Genomic DNA, 20,402 nt, shown 5'->3' with positions numbered 1-20,402 from the left:
TGAGAAGTCGGTTGTAGATACGGAGAAAAGAAGCATAAGGTATAGTATGAGGGGGAGATAGGGGAAGGGTAGAACGAGGAGGATGACGAGGGAACGGAGGATGGAAAAGAGGGGGAGATATATGCGAATGTTAGCAAGGATGGTGTGACGGAGGAGAGAGACGTAAGGTACAGAGGTAGTGGGGAGGAGGTATAGAGAGTGGTGGAGGAAGGAGGATGAAGGTTGGAGGAGGTATAAGAGCTACCACCTACGATGACGCGAGCGAATTTCATGGAATACAGAGCCTGTAATAAGATAATCTATTTGATACCCACCTCAATAATAAAACAAATTCGAAATTCCAAAATTTATAAAACTTTGAAATCTACACTTTTTCAAATGCTTGAAAGAAGCTAGTGGCCAGCAGATTCAGTGCATATAAAATGATTAAAACAAATTTCCTATAACTGCCAAATATTATCATATTATCATATCATATCATATCATATTATCAAATATATTCATATACGCATAATATCAAGAGCGTATTAATAAGGCCTTCTTTATACGCTCTTGATAATATATATATAATTATAATATAATATATATATATAAAATATATATATATATATAGATAATATAATATATATATATATATATAATAAAGTATATATATAAATAAAATAAAATAAATAAATAAATATAGATATATATATATTAATACTATACCGTTATATTTATTTATTTATTATATAGCTCAGTACGTAATATATATATATACTTGGATATAGCGTGCTCTGATAGCGCATGTTATTATAAACACATTGTACATATTAGGTAGTATTCATATATATATTATATATATATATATATATATAATATAATAATATATATATACATATATGTACATTATGTGTTATTATATGCTCAGTCATAATACATTCCTCCACAATAATATACAATGTATTCCTTGTTCCTAGCTCTGATCCTAGTCTGTGGGTCAGAGGTCAAAATACTCCGACACGGTACAAGCGCCCCTGGTGAGCTGCGACTGCGAGCGTTTCCCTCAAAAGATGGCAGCCGCCATGAGAAAGCATGTGTTTACGGTTATGCTAGGCAAATTTAATACTGATGACCAGAATAGCCGAAACTCTGACAACCAGCTTTCTAGGATCCTCCGTGAATATGAGTGTTTAAACGATGTTAGTGTACTTAAGCAAAAAATTATTGCTTATAATACAAATCAATAATATTAATATTATAATTATTAATATTAATAATACAACGAACGGACGGTTCAAAAATATATGTCATATGATATGATAATGATTATGATAGTAATTAGTATGAATATAATTAATTGCATAGGTAGATACACAGACGATGTTACAAAAACAGGGCCGGATTTAGGCATAAGCTAAAGAAGCCTTAGAAGGTACAACTTCAGCCCCTCGCGCAGTCTGAAGCCTGGGTCTGAAGGGGCCGCTCAAAATCTCAGCTTGAATAATACCAGAAGTAGATATAAATACTACTTACTAATACTAGTTACTACTTTACTAGGGCTACTTTTGATAATACTGATTTCGGCATATTTTTAAATTCGCTGTGGCTCCTCGACCGGACACATCTCGCGAAGGGAAGGGAAGGGAGGCTACTAAAATCACTGTAACCGCTGCTAAATGTACTGTTTAAACTAGTTTTATTATTGGTTCACAATAAAATGAATAATTAATAGTGCTCATTACAAAAAATGTGTTGATAGTGTTCTGATAAAACAACAAATTGAATTGGCAGCACCACTGTCGTAGCAACTAGTATAGTGTTCGGCGTGCAAGGAAAGCTCGCTGTTGATTGGTCCATCCTGTTAACCGGTTGTTTAGCCATGGAACATTGGTGATCGGTTACCGGTCGAGGAGCCACGGCCTTTTAAATTTCTACACGAGCAGCCCTCCTCCACACGAATTTGTTGTGCATTTTGGCAGCGTTATTGCCAAGTTCAGTTGTTACCCAGCCTTATTCCCTGTTAACAATTGCCTAATCAGGGCCTCACAATGTGTAAATCCGGCCCTGTATAAAATTATTGTAGTATTAAAAACAAACAATGCCATCGCCTTGGCCACCCCTATAAACTCATTCTTGGGTAGACAGCTCCAAGAAATCGTCATTAATTTAAAGACACCTCAAACCTTAATTGGTAGTGTGTTATGTCATGTGTACAACCTACCTAATAAGTTATGCCACTTGTCGACATCTGCCGAAATTCATATTCTGCAGAATTGGCAAGGCTTAATAGTAAAGTAAAATAGTTTGGGAAAATGTGTCATCTTGATATTTTACTGAGCTACACCTATGCATAAAAATTAAGAGATAGAGTTTCACGTAATAGCTCAAACAAATCAATGAACCACTGGTTTGCTCATGGTAACTGGGTGTTCCTGGGTAATGTATTCACCAACTTATGGCCTATTTTATGAGATGAATAAGATAAAAGAAACCTTATGAAAAGACCACCAGTTTTGCCTAGCTCAGTTTGACAAAAAATCTGAAATTAATTGCGTGACAGTGGATTTTAACAGAGATGTCAACTATTACAATATTTTTGACACACAAGTCACAATGTGGCAGTCAATTAATACAATCCAAGGTACTATAAAAATGTTCGCCATTCTTAGTTCAAACTTACTTAAACTCGTCCTAATTTGCCAAATTGTATACAATATATAATAGTGCGTGCCACCATTACTACAAAAGAAACGGGGTCCACAGCAGTGCATTTAAGTGTTGGCTTTCTTCATGTACTGTAGACAAGTTCTGGTGGTATACATTTACTTACATTTTGCTGTTGCTCAAACTATGTTATATGTGTGTGTGTGTGTGCGTGCGTGAGTGTATAAAATATATATGGCACTGATACAATTCATGCACTTTGAACTGAGACGTATACATGTCCATTGACCATACAGTATGTTTTATTTCAGGAACAAGGCTCAATTTCTGATTGGATAACAAAGGTCAATTCTTCTATAAATTCTAGGAATTCCCGGTAAGCAGAACATTTAGTTAGGGTTAGGGAGTAGGCATAGGCGGCATACTCGCCGACACCTCGGGTACTACATATATGACAACGACCCCTTCAGCATTACTTATAGGTGTATTCGTGGTTTCATATTTATACTTCACCTGGCTCAGCCATTTCATATTATTTAATGGAGTGAAAGTATGGCTGAGAGGGTCTATGTCCCCCAGGGTACTGCCGGAACGTACCCTGGTACTATCTAATATACCGGACCGTACTTCGCCTACTCCACTAACGAGTCTAGGTAGTTGCCTACACCTACTCCCTAACCCTAACCCTAACCATATCAGATAGTTACCAGGGTACGTTCCGGCAGTACCCTGGGGGACATAGACCCTATGAGCGAAAGTATGTTGACAGTTAGCGGATAGATCTGGTACAGGATTAACATTGAATGATACAATTACTGTACATGTTAACTTAATACTGTCACATGTATGTAAGTGTATGGGAGTGGACATCTAATAATGTATATATTCTGTCTACAATTAGCACTTTTGATAGTTTGATTTGCAACTAATGATTTTTTATAATGTTTTACAGCGAGAGAGGACTGGTGTTTCTCCATCAGTTAGTTCAGCAGTGCAATGGTGAAATTTTCATTCAGCATTGCACTGGGTGGCTGCACAGAATGCTGCAGTTGTTGCAGGTTTGTTATGTACACCATGAAAATCATATATACATGTTTCATATTGGTCTTGCAATACATGAAAGGTCCTGTAATTGATTATTCTAAAATCTCAATTTCTTAGTCTGAAAGGTCCCGGAAAGCAGGCTATATGTTCCTAAAAATATAATAGAAAAATAGGCTATTACTATGTTTAATTCTAAAGATTTTTGGAAATTAAGCATGTTTCTATTGTGTCCTCATTCACTGTGCCAATAATAATTTCAAGTTTACAAGATGATAGGAGGTACCAATTTTATTTTATTTGTATGAAATATTTTTTCCATTTAATTCAAATACAAGGACATGTATTGTATATCTGACAACAGTCATTTTCATATAGAAAATAATCTTGGAGATGTTAAGCTGTTAAAATACTGTAATTTCCAAGTATTAAAATACAATAAGATACAATACAATACGATACAATATGATACAATGATATATAACCATACTCCCTAGTCCTAGAAAATGGATCTTCTATAAGTCCTGGAAAAATGCATTCCTTTGTGGGAATGAATCCTGGACATATTTTGGCTCATATGCAATTTCTTATACATTGAAACTATTTGCAAATGGTACATAATTCTTTTCCTTTTATTGTATACACTTATTCCAGTATGAATATTAAGTACATGCATGTATGTTTAATTGAGCTTGTTAAAACAATCTTGCATCATACTGTAGCTGTATATATGCATGTGTATATACAAATATAATTTATGATGATATAGGTGAATATATATGTACATCCGTATTTCAGTCGGGTGGATCAGTAGCTGTGAAAGAGTTAGCATCTCTGGTAGTGGCTGAAATACTACAGCAGGTGCCTGGTGAACATGAGCTGGTTCAGCAGGTTGCCATCTCAGTGATTCCACAACTCATCCCTGTGCTTCTCGTAACCAGACTACAGGTATATCACTATTCCATTTACGTTGAAATGCTAGCTATTTGCTATACATGGTCACATTACAAAATTTGAAGGGTTTTAGTGCTAATAAAAGCCATACATCTGATTTGCAATGTGTGAACTTCTTTCATAAGTAAAGTGCAGACAACCCTTTTTAATAGTGTAAAGAAAATCTGTTGATATTTTGATATTATTGCAGAGTTCAGTTGGATCGTGGAAGTGTTTGTATGCTTGCATGAGATACTTTCCCAGTTCCTGCGGCCCCATGAAGGTATTAGAAGGAGGGCATTCTGCTGATATGTAGATTAGTATATTACCATTTGTTTTCATTTCTGAAAAACTAGATTATTTAGTGGTGAACATATGACTTGTTTTACTGAACTGTGTACTATGGCCAGCAGTCGAAATGATCGCTTTTTCTGCTAGACCAAGACTAGGCTAAGTAGGGATGGGAAAACTGAGGCAAAACCTATCAGGGTATTGTGGAGAATACTGCAATCAGTTTGTAACATGGCTCCTCCACATACCTTATTCCTTTTCTCTTAATAGTCATGCTGGCTAGTGGGTCACTTTGGGAAATTTCGACACCTGATTATGTAGATATATGCTAGCATGCGTAAATCAGTATTACAGTGTTTCCATTCAGTCTGTGTAAATAGTAGTATTAACTATATATATAGCTTTAATTGGAGAAATATAATTGATTGAAATTTTTCTATACATGTTATAATTATCATAGCATACATGTAATTATTTCCAGAGCAAGATTCAATCTCTACTTGTAGACCTAATGTCCACTAATGCTGCTGAGTTGACAAATGTAAGTACATGCAAAGTTTATGACAGACTATATTCATAGCATAGACATTATTACATTAATTTTATTTACGGTGATTGAGCATGCCACTTTTCTCGTAAAACAACCCTCTCAATATTTTAAACCATTCCGTAAGAGCGAATCAATATGCTTTGTATCCCAAGTTTAATTTATGATTACGTATGGGTGAGTTATCGTATTTCAGGTTGTGGTCATAATTTACAAATTACGTATGTGCAAATTTATACAAGCCGATCGGCTTGTATAAATTTGCACATACGTAATTTGTTAATTCGAGTTTTCGTAGCGCATGGCACGTGTTACTGTACTTATATAAGCCCCAGTCAATGTATTTGTAAGCTGGTGTTGTGCTACTTGTTCACTGCTATGTAATTCCTGGTGGTTTCTGTAGTGACTTGGGGATGATACTTAATTATGATGATGATTATAAATGAAACAATGTTGTGGCTGACATAATTTATTACATAATAATACTGTAGCTGTCCATAAATAGTCCTTTTCTTTACAGGTTAAAGCACTTAGTGAGTGCTTTGCTCTGTTGCCTCAGTGTGGTTCTAGTGGCCACCATGGTATCAACTACACTACATCATGGATGGAGATCTGTGAAAAGGTTTTGGGCTCCATGAATGATGCATTGGACTTGTTATACGTTGACTTTAACACAGGTATGAATGTGTATTTCTCCAAGATGATAAGATATCCAGTGATACTGCAAGACATGGAAGTAATGTACTCCGTAAAATAACGTTTGTTATGTGAAAACCTTAAAAAATTGACTTTTATTATATAATAAGTGAAATATTCCTCAAAAAACAATTTTGGGGAAAAAGAAGTGGGTAATATCCGCTGGTCTCCACTTATATTTAGAGGTGTAACGATACACTAGGGTCTTGATACGATACGTATCTCGATACGTAGGTCACAATACGATACTTATTGTGATACACATCGCGATAGAAAGAGAGACAGTATGATATATAAGAGAGAGTTAAATTATATATATACATATTTCTATAGAGTCCCATCTTTCGCTAATGTTGTTTTAAATCAACTTTAACATTTTACAAATAGGTGGAACTTCATCACAATCTGGAATTTTTGACCAGAGCCTATTGATTGGAGAACATTTTCATACAAGTAGTTTGTTTTGCACTCTTGGAACATGTCTTCAGCAGCTATTAGTGTGAGTTCTAATACATAATATAATAATTAATACCAGGAGTGAATTGAAAAAAAGTTTTTATTTACTCCTGATAATATGTATGGCTAATTTAGTGATTGTTATTTTAGGTGATTTGCTAAGGTCAGTTATATGCTTTCTGCTTGTTTTTATGTCTGCCATCCTCCTCGCATACACACATGCTCTTTACTCCACAAGGCCTGGGGAGAACCCTGATACTACCAAGTATCTGCTCTTTTTTTGGATGATAGTTAGCATTATAATAACCATATAATATTTATTAATGACTGCCTCTAAAACATTTTTATCATTGCACTTGTAATGTTTCAGGGGTGACATGACAGCAGTTGTTGTGTGCGTGCCACATGATAACATCCTTGCTTTGATTTGTCGAGTGCACTCGATCAACGCCTCACATCTGGTACTGCTGCTATGATGTGTTCATGATCCTAAATACTAGCCTCATTCACACGAGACCTCGTATTTATGAAATACGGTATTTGCGAAATACCGAATCTGAGACAAATACGCGGCCGAGCGTTCACACGCTGATTCGCGGCTCCAGAAATACGGTATTTGCGAAATACCGAATCTGAGACAAATACGCGGCCGAGCGTTTACACACTGATTCGCGGCTCCAGAAATGCCGTATTTGCGAGCTGCGAGCTGCTTTAGTAACAATCAAGCGAACAATGAGAAATAAACAATGCAATGCGCACCAACTGTCGATAAAATACGTAGACTGGTCCGCGCTCGACAGTTCCACTCGCATTACACTGGAACTGTCGAGTGCGGACCAGTCTATAAAATACGTGGCTTCAGAAATACGGTATTTAGCGTTCACACGAGGAAATGCGCGGTCCAAGAGATCCGGTATTTCTCAAGCACGGCAAATTATTCGGGGTCTGGGAAGCCGCGTATTTACATCAAATACCGGATCTGTTTAGATACCGTATTTCTTGGACCGCGCATTTTGCCTTGTGCTAAATACCGAATTTCTTGCTGCGTGTGAACGTGGCTAATATCAATGTGAATATAATTTTTGGTATTTACTTTGAATGAAATATTGTCTCTCTGGATTTTGACTAGACAGCAGTCAGACCATTGGTCCTCGTGGTTTAAAAAAAAGAAGTAACCTTCTGTGGTAAATTTATGAAGTTTGCTAATATATTTAAATACAAACTCTGACTTTTAGAGTTTAACTCTAGGGTTTCAGTGTTGACCATGCAATGCTGGCTGCAGTCTTGCCAAAGATTCACTGTTCAGCATTCAAGCTGCTGCGAGCCCTCATCTTGTGGTAAGATTTGGTCCTGACAATTTACCTTTTCACCACTATCTTCATTCAACATGATGGTTGTGCTGTATGTGTTATCTTCGATTGGTTTTAAGGGCATGTAGGGGATTATTTGGCAGTATCTGGTATAAATTGAGTAATGCTCTGTTGTGACTACCAAAATCTTAATGGCTTTTAAAGTCAGATGACTGCCTGAACGGTTGACCTTTTTGCTAAAGTGACGAGGTCCTGTGAGAGGGGTCTATATATGCCTTATGCAGCTCTTTCCATGTAAAATATGTATAGTGCCTTAAATATACTGGTAATGTTAAACACAATCGTTAAATGGTTAATTTTTCATTTTTAATGTTCTTTCAGCTGTAGAAGACAATTGATTCCATCAAGTCGTGTGATCAACCAACTGTTTGTTCAAGCTCTGAAATGGATGACATCCACATCTTCGCCACAAAAGCTGTTTAGGTCTGTCTATTTTATAAGATCTTTAAGTTCCCTTTGCGATTCAGGGCAGTGTGCATGTTGTTAATTACTGAATACAATATTTCGTTGTACACATTTCATTTACTGTTGTTTAATTGTAGCTGTATTATAGCAGAAATATCAACATGTAATCAAGAGAATTAACATATTCAAAAAGCGCTATTTGTGTCACAACATATCCACTCATACAAAAATACATTCATGGTGGATATTTTGACTACAGACTTTCCTTGGTGGCCTTCCCACGGGGCACTGGCCTACCATTTTCATAACTATGAAAGAAATCAAAACCATGAAATGTACTATCCATTGATACATGGCAGAAACAGTATAGCACTAACCGACAGATAAGCGCTGGCTCTCTGTGGTACTAGCTTGCAATGATTCTCAATAAATTACTGACAATATAATTGATAGAAGTCATGAATGAATTTGCTGTTCCAGGATGCAATTGTATCTGCAAATAACAATATACACTGTGAAATTGCATTGCTATGGACACTACGGATACTTGCGTAAGCAAGCAAAAGCAAGAAAATAGTTTTGCAACGGCTTATAATCTTATTCAACTTTTAAATTTCAATATATTGCAACAAAGGTAATTGCATTTGTGTTGAGGAAAGCCAAGACTGTAATAGAGGCCAAAAGCTTGGAATTGAAATATTAACATTAACAAATAGGCATTTGAAAAGGTTGATTATCATTATTTGAGTTGTTAGCAGTGATCCTTCTCTACTGTAGTAATTAACAGTTTGAATAGAAAACACATCTTTTAATAATATCTATGATATTTTTGAGCACTGATCATCTTAGTAATTTAACTAACCTTTGATAATCTGTTAGGTAACTAAGTAAAATATTATTATAAAAGTATTCGTGGCTTTATATAACAGTTACACCATCTGTCTGGTGCAATTGTATAACTATAAGTGGGTAACACTATGAATCCAAATATAAGTGCATAAAATTAAATTAAATTGTTTTTTTCTAATTGTAATATAATATAGCTATAATTTATTGCATATTATTCGACGTAAATATATGACATGATTATATTGACATAAAAAATATATTGTATAAAACTAAAAGTGACAAATAAAACCTAATTACAGTAGCAGTTGTGGAACAAAGACTAGTGATGATGACTGCATGCCAAATAATATATGGATATATAATTTCTACAGCACTTTGAAGGAAACCGTGTATGCAGTGCTGGCAGACTGGCTTATAGTGACCGGCGCTGTTAGTGGAATAGAGGAGTATCAGGACCAACTTATAGAACACATTGCGAGTGACATAATGCCTCCGTCTACAATACTACAGGTTTGTATATATCTAGAAATATAAGCAGTATAAAATTAATACGCTATGAGGTTAGGAACTTGGTCGTATGTGTTGTACAGTTACTTGAAACTAATAATGGAACTGATGATGTGATCAAAGCGGTCAAATGTTTTAGCTACATGTGGTACCACACCAATTGACAGCGAGTAGCAGTCAAAAAAAGGGTAAAAAGAAGAGAAAGGGTGGCGGAGTAAATGCAGAGAGCACCTCGGCTCAGCACAACCGAAATCTGAGAGGGAATGAGAGAGTTGTATCATCTGCCTTGAAGGGTACCTAGTATAAGCAACTCGTAGATAATATATATATATCTATTTATTTATATATATATAATATTGTTATTATGTTTTTATAATATAAACATTAACGTTCTTAGTCAGACCCACCAATTTTTTTAGCAATAATTATTGTGACGTGTTCACTTTTTTGTTTGGTAGTTAAATAAACTTACAATTCAGGGTCAAAATTGAAAGCAAGGTTGCTGCTCATTGCTGGTGTTATATATATATATCATTTCTATTTCTATTTTTAAAGATAAAATGTGTATGTAATGAATGTTTGTTTTAATTAAACATATATATATATATCCTATTGTAATTTTGAGGGGAATAATACTACGTGACACTAAGTTTACTTATTTTTTATTTAGCTATCCGGTTGCTGATCTATAGCAGTGGGATGTTAATCAAACCAAAACATCATCAGGTACTATTTATGATTTTCTGCTAAAGTCATACTTCTTTAATCTAATCTATCTGTTAATTTCCTTCCCTGTGATTCGCGTATGTATTGGATAGAATAGCCCCCTATAATAACATCTGCTAACATAAAAACATGCCAGATACCATAGAGAAAGTGCACATTCAACCACATCCTGATCATTTTATCTCTTGCTCCAATCACAGCAATCCTAAAAGTGTGCCATTTAGACCCTGGCACTGCGTTGTTAATAGTGTTACCTCTAATAATAATAATCTCTAATAACAGTCCTTGTGTTTTGAAAAAGGCAGGCGAGTGAAAAATCACACGCCTTGGCTTGCCGAGGTGTGTGATTTGCATCCGAGTGCCCGCAGGTCACGAGGCAAACTAGGGGGGTTCCGCATGCCCCCCCGGAAAAAATTTGAAATCTAGACTTCATGAAATGCTATTTCCAGCATTTTGGGATAAAAATTTGCTCTGCATTTGTACTCTTAATTTGGACATTTTTTAGGTGATTTTTTTTCATCTAACAAAATATCAGTTCTTGAACATATTGATGGATAACTTGAATCACACATTTAGCATGTTTAGTCAAAAAGGAACAACACTCAAAGCAGACTATTAAAACTTTAATAGTATTTGCAACATCATAATCATTCAGTCACTTGTTTGCATTTTTGTCCATTTGAGGTATTTCAGTTTCATTTCAAGAAAACATACATGTTTTGCAATAAAAATTCACTAAAAACCTTAATCAGGCTCTTTAAATTTCATTGTCAGCTGCATCTTCATCACCAGTATCGATCTGCTGTAGCAATTGAATACAGTAACAGTCATATTCATCATGTATGGCTCGCGTATGATAGGCCGGACGGTTTTAGTTTTGGGTGGGTTCGGGTGCAAAGCAGTCAACGCAGGCAGTAGGCTTTGTGAGTTACGATGGTCGAGAGGTGTGTATACGGTTCAGTGTGTAACGGAAGAATAGCAGAGTCAACGATAAGCCAAGCTTTCATCGGTGATAAATAAATGATGAGCGGATGAATTGATGTTAAAGACTGCTGTTGGTATAAACGTTACAACTGTCGTTATAAACATGTGAACCGACTTCCTGCAATGTCCGTGACGTTTACAACCGTTTGCGTTTATCTTCGAGTTTATAAGTTGAATTAATAAAAAACAAAACACGAAGCGAGGTGCGCGTTTTGATAATGCTTAGATGCGCGTTTTTTCGCACTTCTCCGGATCGATCGAGGCGCGCCAGCGCGATCGCGCACCTTAAAACACAAGGACTGTAATAATAATGGTGTTATAGTGTTACCTCTAATCATCATAATAATCTAATAATAATAGTGTTAAAGGTGTTACCTCTAATAATAATAATAATAATAATAGTAATCTCTAATAATAATGCAATCCGACCTCCTTTATCCGGCCATCCGTTATCCGGAAATCTCTATTAACCGGCCGCGATCTCGCAGTTTATGTTCTATGTTTTTTCATTCATTTCCACCTAAAAATCTCGCTCAAAGCTCGCTCAAAACTCACGCGATGCACCAATGATTCTCACACATTGATTATCATAAGAGCGCACAGCTATCACATGCACAAAACAAACGCACTTACCGTAAGAGCAAACGCCCATGTACTTGTATAAATATACGATTATTTCACGAATACATACTCACTTGTTGATGCTGTAAAAACTACCAAGGAATAAAAGATATATACATTGTATACTATATGAATGAACAAAAATGTGTGTGCGTGCGTGCGTGCGTGTGTGTGTTGTCCGCTATGCCTCCGTACAACTTTTGTTCGTTAACGAACAACTCTTACTGTCGGACGTTAGTGAAACGATGCTACCTCGCTACGCACTCGCGATCGATCGAGCCCCGTACTTCAATCAAAGGCACCGCTGCCGATCACATGTAACAGGCCTAGGCATACAACGCCGCGAGTGTATCGATTGTTACAGCCCTAGATCTCGGCACAAAAGAAAAAAACAAACCGAAGTGGTAAAATTTCTGTTTTATTTCATTTTATTTCCATTTTATATAAACCATAAAACACGACAGTTTGTTACAAATAATCAATCGTAGCAACGAGTAAATACATTATAACATGCATAACCCCTACTGAACTGCATAGAAATGCTGTATTTGAGCATAACTCTCATATCCGGCCAAATCCCATATCCGGATGGGTGCCGGTCCCGACGTGGCGAGATAAAGGAGGCCGGACTGTAGTGTTAATAGTGTTAAAAGTGTTACCTCTAATAATAATAATAATAATACTAATCTCTGATAATAAGAGTGTTAATAGTGTTATAGTGTTACCTCTAATCATAATAATAATCTAATAATATTAGTTTTAATAGTGTTACTCTGTCTGTTTACAAACAGGCACTCCATGAGCTGATCATCCACACACTCTTGGAGATTCAGCAGGGCAAGAAGCACGTTACATACGCAGCATGTCCGTCTTGTAGGAAGGAGCTATACCACGTGCTTCTTAGCTTCATGCTCGTACCTCATCCTAGATTGCCACCTCCACTACACGTTGCTCTGAGACTGTTTGCCACGGGCCAGAATGATGGGAACATTGAGGTGACGTACAGCTCTAATGTCATGTGTTTCATAGAGTACTATATGACCCCTCGCAGCAGGCTTCGCCTTTTCACGGGGCCGATCGGCCCAAGCCCCGTAAACAGCCCCGTCTCCGGTGTCCACGGGGCTTTTTTGCCGACTTCTCTCAAATTTTGGGATTCCGAGAATCGAAAACGAAAGTCGAATCGAGAAAGAACACTGGTTGCTATAAGTTCATATACCAAGTAGTAGTGAATAAGCATAGTAACAGTACATATGAATGTACAAAGCTTTTATTACATAATTCATCAGTTAAAAAATATCAGTCACGTCTAGAAAAAAATCAGCCCCGTTGAGTAAATGATGGGGCCGTTTTTAGACCCCGTGGTTTTCTCAGACGGCGAAGCCTGTTGCAGTTGGCCTAATGCAGACTTGTGTCTAGTCCTGAAATCGTTCAACTAGATTTTAAGCTACAGGGTATATATATCTATAAGAAATTAAAATGCTGATATTTGGTGTTATCATGAAGATAACTATTCAATATACTATATCTTTGCAGTTACGTAGACATGTTCGTGGTAATATGTACTTCTGTGTTATTGTAGAGTAAGTGCATTTTTCTAAATTAATAGTGGCTTTATATGTGTCATATTTGCTGAATAGCATGAAACTTGCTCAGTGCCAGAACTATGTTGTGGCAATGATATTATTCTTGCTACCAGACAGTGAAAACAGTAAAACAGTTAAAACAGTAAACACAAATACATTTTGGCAATGGCAATTGATAGTTTCACAAATATAGCAGATTTAAATTTGCATGTGTCAACTTGTTTGTGTTGCTTTTTTTATTTCAATTTAAATATTGAATTCATTGTTTTCATACAAGTTGACTTACCTTGATGGTACTTATTATATGTTTTATTGTTTTATTATTATATTTTATTATATATATTTATTATATATGCACCATATTTGATAGTCTTGGCTAAATATTTTTTTGGTGCCAAGTAAAAAATCTCATGTGATATAGTGTCTTTAGCTCATCTGACATAGTCAGATGCAGCTTGTAGAATCGCATGATCGTCCGTCCGGGCGTCCGTCCGGGCGTCCGTCGTCCGTCCGCCGTCGTCAACGTTGGGCGACAAATCTTAACGCTCGACGTACGGTCACGATATTCGGCACATTGGGGGGATCTGTCAAAACGTGATTGGGGGACGTGTGTCGAAGCTGTGGGGTCAAGTTCAAAGGTCAAGAGGTGCTAAAAGAAGGGGGAACATTACTCCTTAAACTTAGTATAGGGAGGAAATGCAGATTGCCGCACCAAATCTAAACGCATCACCTAGCTTTGCTAGTCGGTGTGTATCAGGCATCTATGTAGGAAAACCACTCACTGTGCCGAAATTGATGGTCACATGGTCAAGCGCAAATGGGCAGCAGGGCAGATTTAGACATTTCTGAGGACATCGTCTTGCGGAGCGAGTTGGAAAAACTTTTTTGTTTCAGCGTGACCTAGCATTTTGTTATAGCTTTTAATTGAGAGGACCATGAAATGTCCCTCTCTGCTGACATGCGAAGAGTACAGTTGTCGGACTAAACTTTTGACCATCAAGAGGAGGGTTAAAATGGGCTTTGTTGCCTGTCTGTTAAAAGAATTTGACTGCCGGATTTGTAGTAGAATCTATACATGCCTGGATGTATGAGGCGAACAATGTCACAGTGAAATTTGCAAAGCTAATTTGGTTTAAAGAAGTTTTAGGCTCCCTAACTCGTTAATAATTATATGGATTCTGTGTGTCAGATAGTGTTACATGTAACGTATGCCACTCGCCATGTTTGGATACCTGTGGAATGTTTGCCTTAATGGGGTAAAGGTGGCAGCTCTCTAATTTGCGCAGCCTGTAGGCTTGCGTATAGCGTAATGGTTTATGAGTTTTACCTATTTCTGGCTTGAGATAGTTGTTGGCTACGTATGAATGGGCAGCTGTCCATCTTAATCTGAAGACACTTAAACGTACGGCGCCATCTACGTGGGCACTTTCATAACAGATTCCCAAACGAACATTCTTTTGAGAAGGTTCCTGGATACCATCCCTGTGCACTCCATGTGTTGCGATGTATCGTGAAAACAAGTTGGACTACAGGTTTACTTAAGAAATCCCACCACTCCACCACAGAGTCACCGCAGTAGACGTTAGATGAGCGCTGTCGCTATGCGGCACTTGTTTTATGTCTTTTAGTGGATAAACGTCCCAGCTAGATGCATATATATATACCTACTCTGAGCTTGCCTATGTTGCAAAAAGTCACTACAACTTATTTGTATTGCTACTTTCACAACATTTCTTCATAAAATCTAAACGAAAGTAGCACCACAGGATGTTTACAGTATTTACACATCCGGTACACAACCGCGCGAACGTTGTGCTGCATTAACAGTTCTTTTCTGTGATAACACATGTTATACTTTATTGTTCGATGTTTACTCGGTACGAAATTGTGAAATTTGTTTAAATCACATGTTATCTACATTACATATGCAATCAGGAAACAAATATAGTGTTTTCGTTCCAGGAACTATTTGCGCTAGCATAGGGCTACTATTTAGCATCCTCTGACACTTCACTCAACATCATTTATTTGTCTATTTTTGCCAAAACCGAGTCCGACGGGGTAATTGAAAATAGTAATCTTCAGAGCACATTTCTGGCTCAATGAGAACATTTCGTGATGTTTGCATACTGCAAGTATGCTCACAATAGGTGTATATATAGGCTTTTTGTTGCGAGGTTTATCCACTTTAAGGGCTATCTAAGTTCTGCCAAGCTAAACCAGCGCATTTATTTTTATAGGTTTCCAGCTTTTGTATAGAAGCTCTAACAGCTTGTGAAGCCATTATTCATCCTCGAGTGCCATCCTTACAATTACCCATGTTGATCGAGAAGCCTACCCGACCAGCACAGTCTCCAGTTAGCAAGCACAAACAAACAGCAGTGGAGCAGGCATTGCCAGTACCATCTGGAAAACAAGAGCACGAAATAAGTCCATTCAAGGAAATATGGCATCCCGGGACTAGTGACTATGTGGATGGTGGCGGTCTCCCAAGTTCCAGTGACGTGTGTATCTCCACGGAGCGGAAGGATGACCACGACGCGATTGTGTCATCATCCGGACCAGATAGTTGCACACGTGATGACATGGGAGATGCCATTATCAAGGCACCTATGAGGAAATATTCACCAATAATGGAAGGCAATGCTTTAGCTGCACGAAATGAAGCTGAACAAATGCAGTTGAGTATCCCAGCGACAGAATCTGATCGGGCGACGAATGAGTTTGTGGGAGATGAAGTTATAGAAGTTTTTGATGTTTCGGATGATGAAGACAAGGCTTTGGCATCTTCAGTCTTGTTATCAATGGAGGAAGGTCATGCAACGCAAGCTAAACTTTTCCAACATAGTGAAAGAAGTGGTGATCTCCCAGCATCAGTGTGCACACGAGCAGAAGACAATTCAAGCATTGAGCTAATCACACTGGCTGACACAGAGTCTGAACCACCCTCCGTACATGCTAGCCCCTTGAAGAGAAAGGCGAGCGAGATGGAAGGCAATGCTGATTCTAGAATAAAAAGTGTAAGTTTTAATCTGTAAGTTTGTGTTGTGTGCAATCATTCATGTTATGACGAAAGTTCTTTCACTTGGTTTTAATTCTATACGCTTTTCTTGCAGGAAGAGGTATCTGATGTAATGATTCATGACTTTGTTGATGCCAGACCTGACTCAGAAGATGAGGTAGTTCAGTAAGGACCAGCTACAAATGACCAACCATTGGATAAACAATCACTTTCTGGTTGCCAGGGGATTTATTTGAACATAAAAACAGAGATTAAGTATTTAATTTGTAATTTGCATAAGAAAACCAGGTTGGTTGTTATTTAACTGGTTCGCATATAAATCAATTATTAGCAAGCAAACTAAAATAATTTCAATCTCATGTTGTTAGAAGTTATAAGGGGACTCGAGTTATGTGTATCTTATAACCACGTTGGGCCGATTTTGAACTTGGTTTCTTAACTGTAACTATCATTATAATTCCCCGATGAATAAAATTCACATGTAGAGATATTAAATTTTAATTGTCATGCTTTCATTAGTAGTAAATTTCACAACAGGAGAGGCGCATGTTATGCACATATTTCCTGTTTGGAACTTCCATAATACAATCTCTGTATAGTGTTATTTATATTAGCTCATCTGACATAGCCTTATGCAGCAAGTAGCATAGAAACGGCATCCATCTCTCTGTAGATAAAAAACAGCAGAACGTCTATAAACGGAGTCACCTACAGCCTTCATATTCAGCACATAAAAATTCATCCCGAAAGACTGCACATGGGCCGAAGGGAGGTCAAGAGGCAACGATCATGGAGCGGAAGGGGAAATGTGACTCTATAAAATCTTGTACCGAGTTATTGTGAGAAGATAGCATCAAGAGCGTATTAAGTATGCTTAATATGCTCTTGATAGCATGTATCTTTAGCATGCAACAGGCAAAGGTGAATAGGCAGTGGGTCAATACAGAGGAGAGGACGTAGGTCAGCTCATCTAATGATAAAGCTTCCACTGATCTAAAATGTACTTGTACTTTTTACTGATGCTGTGGTGACCTTTTAACCAAGAGCTAAACTTGGGTTTTTTCAGTGTCAACAAAGGAGTGATTTTCTCTGACTAGTAGAGGCTTATTCACATTATACGTTAAAAAGCTCTTAAAATCATTCTTTGTATGACATGCATTTTGTGTATGATATTGTGTAGATTTCTTGACTCCTAGTCGACTCATTCTGTATTAATTGCCCACTGCTGAGAAAAAACCGCGACCTGCATTATACAGAGCATTGAGTTTAAACAATATCAACAATAGGAGCATGTACACCGTACTATCACTGTTCATCAATAGCAACAGTAGTAGCTAGGTAGCGGTGGGCAGTGACAGTAGCCGCGGCAATAGAGCAGTAAGAGATCCATTAGACCAGCCCTGTCATTCTGTCATTGGTCATCTTAAAAATGGTGTCATTGATTTTTGGAAATTGATTAAATATATAGCTGACATCTACAAATCTATGTAAGTACGACCCCAAATTCTTTAAGAAAGAATATATTAAAGATAAAAGCATTTTAATAATATGACATACAATTTGTCAATAACAGTAACAATATGCACAACTCGCTCATGATGCTCATGTACAACTAAATTACAGAAATGCGCACAAAATCTACTCGTCTGTTTGCAAAGAATTTATGCTGTTTAAACACTGAAAACCGTCAGTTAAAGTAAGCTATTAGTGTACTATAATAACTTTGCATAACAACTTCGCATTATAAATATTACCCACGCACTATCACTGGCCCTATGAAGACGCTACACATACAGATGGACTATCAAAAGTCGGTAATGGAAATTACTATATATATATATTAGTGGGTAGAAACACGATTTTAATCTCCATGCCACGCCATTTTTGTCCACATCAGTACATTAACTGGCGATTTTACCTATGCATATCAATATATTACTGACATCTGCATGATGTCAAACAAACTTGAATAACCCCGCTTGTTGATATGTGTGCAGCATCTTGGCTATAATATAAAATAAAACTACTGGCTTCAACTAACATAATAGGCACATAATAATATATGAGATAATTCATCATCCATGCATGAATATATTTCAGTGCACATTTGCATACAAATGAAGATGAAGTTGCTAGCATCCATGCTAAAAATGGTAGGGATGAAATCAATTGACCACAGTAGAACATACCAAGAGCGTATAAATCTTCTTTATACGCTCTTGAACATACTACACTTATCGACCTCCTATGTAGTTGTAGTTGGACCGAAAATGAGCCTTACTACTGCCACGTATTCTACTTGCCTACTCACAGAAATAAAAAGTGACAGGAGTCTACATAACGTTGCATAACCGAGTGCAAACTATAGTTGTACCTGAAACAACAGATAGATCATCAAAGCATATAGAAGTCGTGTATTCTATCACCGATAATCAATGGTGACAATGGGCATCAATAGGCCCTATAGCTGCACAAAGATCTACATGTACCAGGAAGATACACGATGTTGTGCACTAGAAGCTGATGCACTAACTGCTATATTGTACACGTGGGAAGCACGTATGTACGTACCTATAAATATATAGACATGATTCTAATTCTACCACCAGGCGGCACAGGTTATGAGTCGTCTAACATCTCCCATCTGACTAGAGGTTTTATAAAGCAAAAACATTCATCTCCGAAGATCAATGGATGTACTGCAGTTAAAACAAGTGTGATGACACATGCATAATTATATAGTAAAAATAGCTGCTCGATCATTCCAACATCTATCATTAACCATAAAACTTTATGGTTCCGACATTATTCATTGTAAGAGCATGTATCATGTACAAGCACCATGAGGCAGCTGTGAAACCTCATCGTCTCTAAACAATGGTCTTTCAATACATGACCGTTTCTCGGAACTACACGTATAGATAGACGGTTTGAGCATATTTGCTTTTAGTCATAAGATCTCCCACACCACACTTATCAGGAGTAACATCATATTAGATCTTATATGAAGTTACTCGTGTTGCTATCACTGAGCACAAAACATTTCTACATAAAATAATGAAGACTAGTTGTTGCACAGAATAGAGTAAATTGGACAAATGCTATTGTCAGCGACATAAAAAATTTCATATCCTAACTGACATTCCGTATCAAGGGGCTTCTATTGTTATAAATCAAAGCACAACACAATAGAACACAACAACACAACATGACCACAGCGTTTGCTATAACAGATGCAATATTGCCACACGTGTGCATCGGTGCACGTATGATGTGCATGTGTAGATTTGTGCATCCTGGCACTCAGCTGGTTTTGAAAGAACGTTATGGCTGTGCTTGCTACCTAACAAATCACAAGAGGCTAATAACGCTGCCAGGGTCAATGTCTCCCTGGGTACTGCCGAAACGTACCCTGTCACTATCTAATATGCCGGACCGTACCTCGTCTACTCGCCTAACGAGTCTAGGGAGTCGCCTACGCCTACTCCCTAACCATAACCCTAACCATATCAGATAGTTACCAAGGTACGTTCCGGTATAGACCCTATCAGCGCTAATAACAAGGGAAAACGAAACAAGGAAAACAAGGTCTTAAAAGAGCAACAAATGTATACAGGCAACTATGGCTTTGCTGCCTCTTATTACTTGGAAAAAACTATAAGCAAATGAGTTTGTCTCTAACAAACTTTGGTGACAGAAAATAACAAAATGGTAAGTGATCAATA

The 20,402-nt window shown here is 37.3% G+C and overlaps 1 protein-coding gene across 1 annotated transcript; it reads left to right on the top strand.

The window, feature by feature from the left end:
* The first annotated feature begins 1,048 nt into the window (after nucleotides 1–1,048).
* On the top strand, nucleotides 1,049–17,826 carry LOC106812645 (proline-, glutamic acid- and leucine-rich protein 1-like). Its single transcript, XM_014816566.1, has 17 exons — nucleotides 1,049–1,181; nucleotides 2,958–3,022; nucleotides 3,599–3,704; nucleotides 4,486–4,635; nucleotides 4,832–4,903; nucleotides 5,393–5,452; nucleotides 5,979–6,135; nucleotides 6,542–6,653; nucleotides 6,981–7,071; nucleotides 7,859–7,947; nucleotides 8,302–8,403; nucleotides 9,606–9,744; nucleotides 9,881–10,034; nucleotides 10,412–10,467; nucleotides 12,864–13,067; nucleotides 15,896–16,675; nucleotides 16,772–17,826. Exons 1-17 carry the CDS (start codon nucleotides 1,053–1,055, stop codon nucleotides 16,844–16,846), a joined length of 2,541 nt encoding a protein of 846 aa, XP_014672052.1. The 5' UTR covers nucleotides 1,049–1,052; the 3' UTR covers nucleotides 16,847–17,826.
* Nucleotides 17,827–20,402: the final 2,576 nt, after the last annotated feature.

Source organism: Priapulus caudatus, unplaced genomic scaffold (genome assembly GCF_000485595.1).
Source record: "Priapulus caudatus unplaced genomic scaffold, Priapulus_caudatus-5.0.1 Scaffold670, whole genome shotgun sequence".
NCBI classification, from domain to species: Eukaryota; Metazoa; Priapulida; class Priapulimorpha; order Priapulimorphida; family Priapulidae; genus Priapulus; species Priapulus caudatus.
The sequence above is the reverse complement of the archived record's forward strand: the minus strand, read 5'-3'. Positions and strand labels throughout refer to the sequence as shown.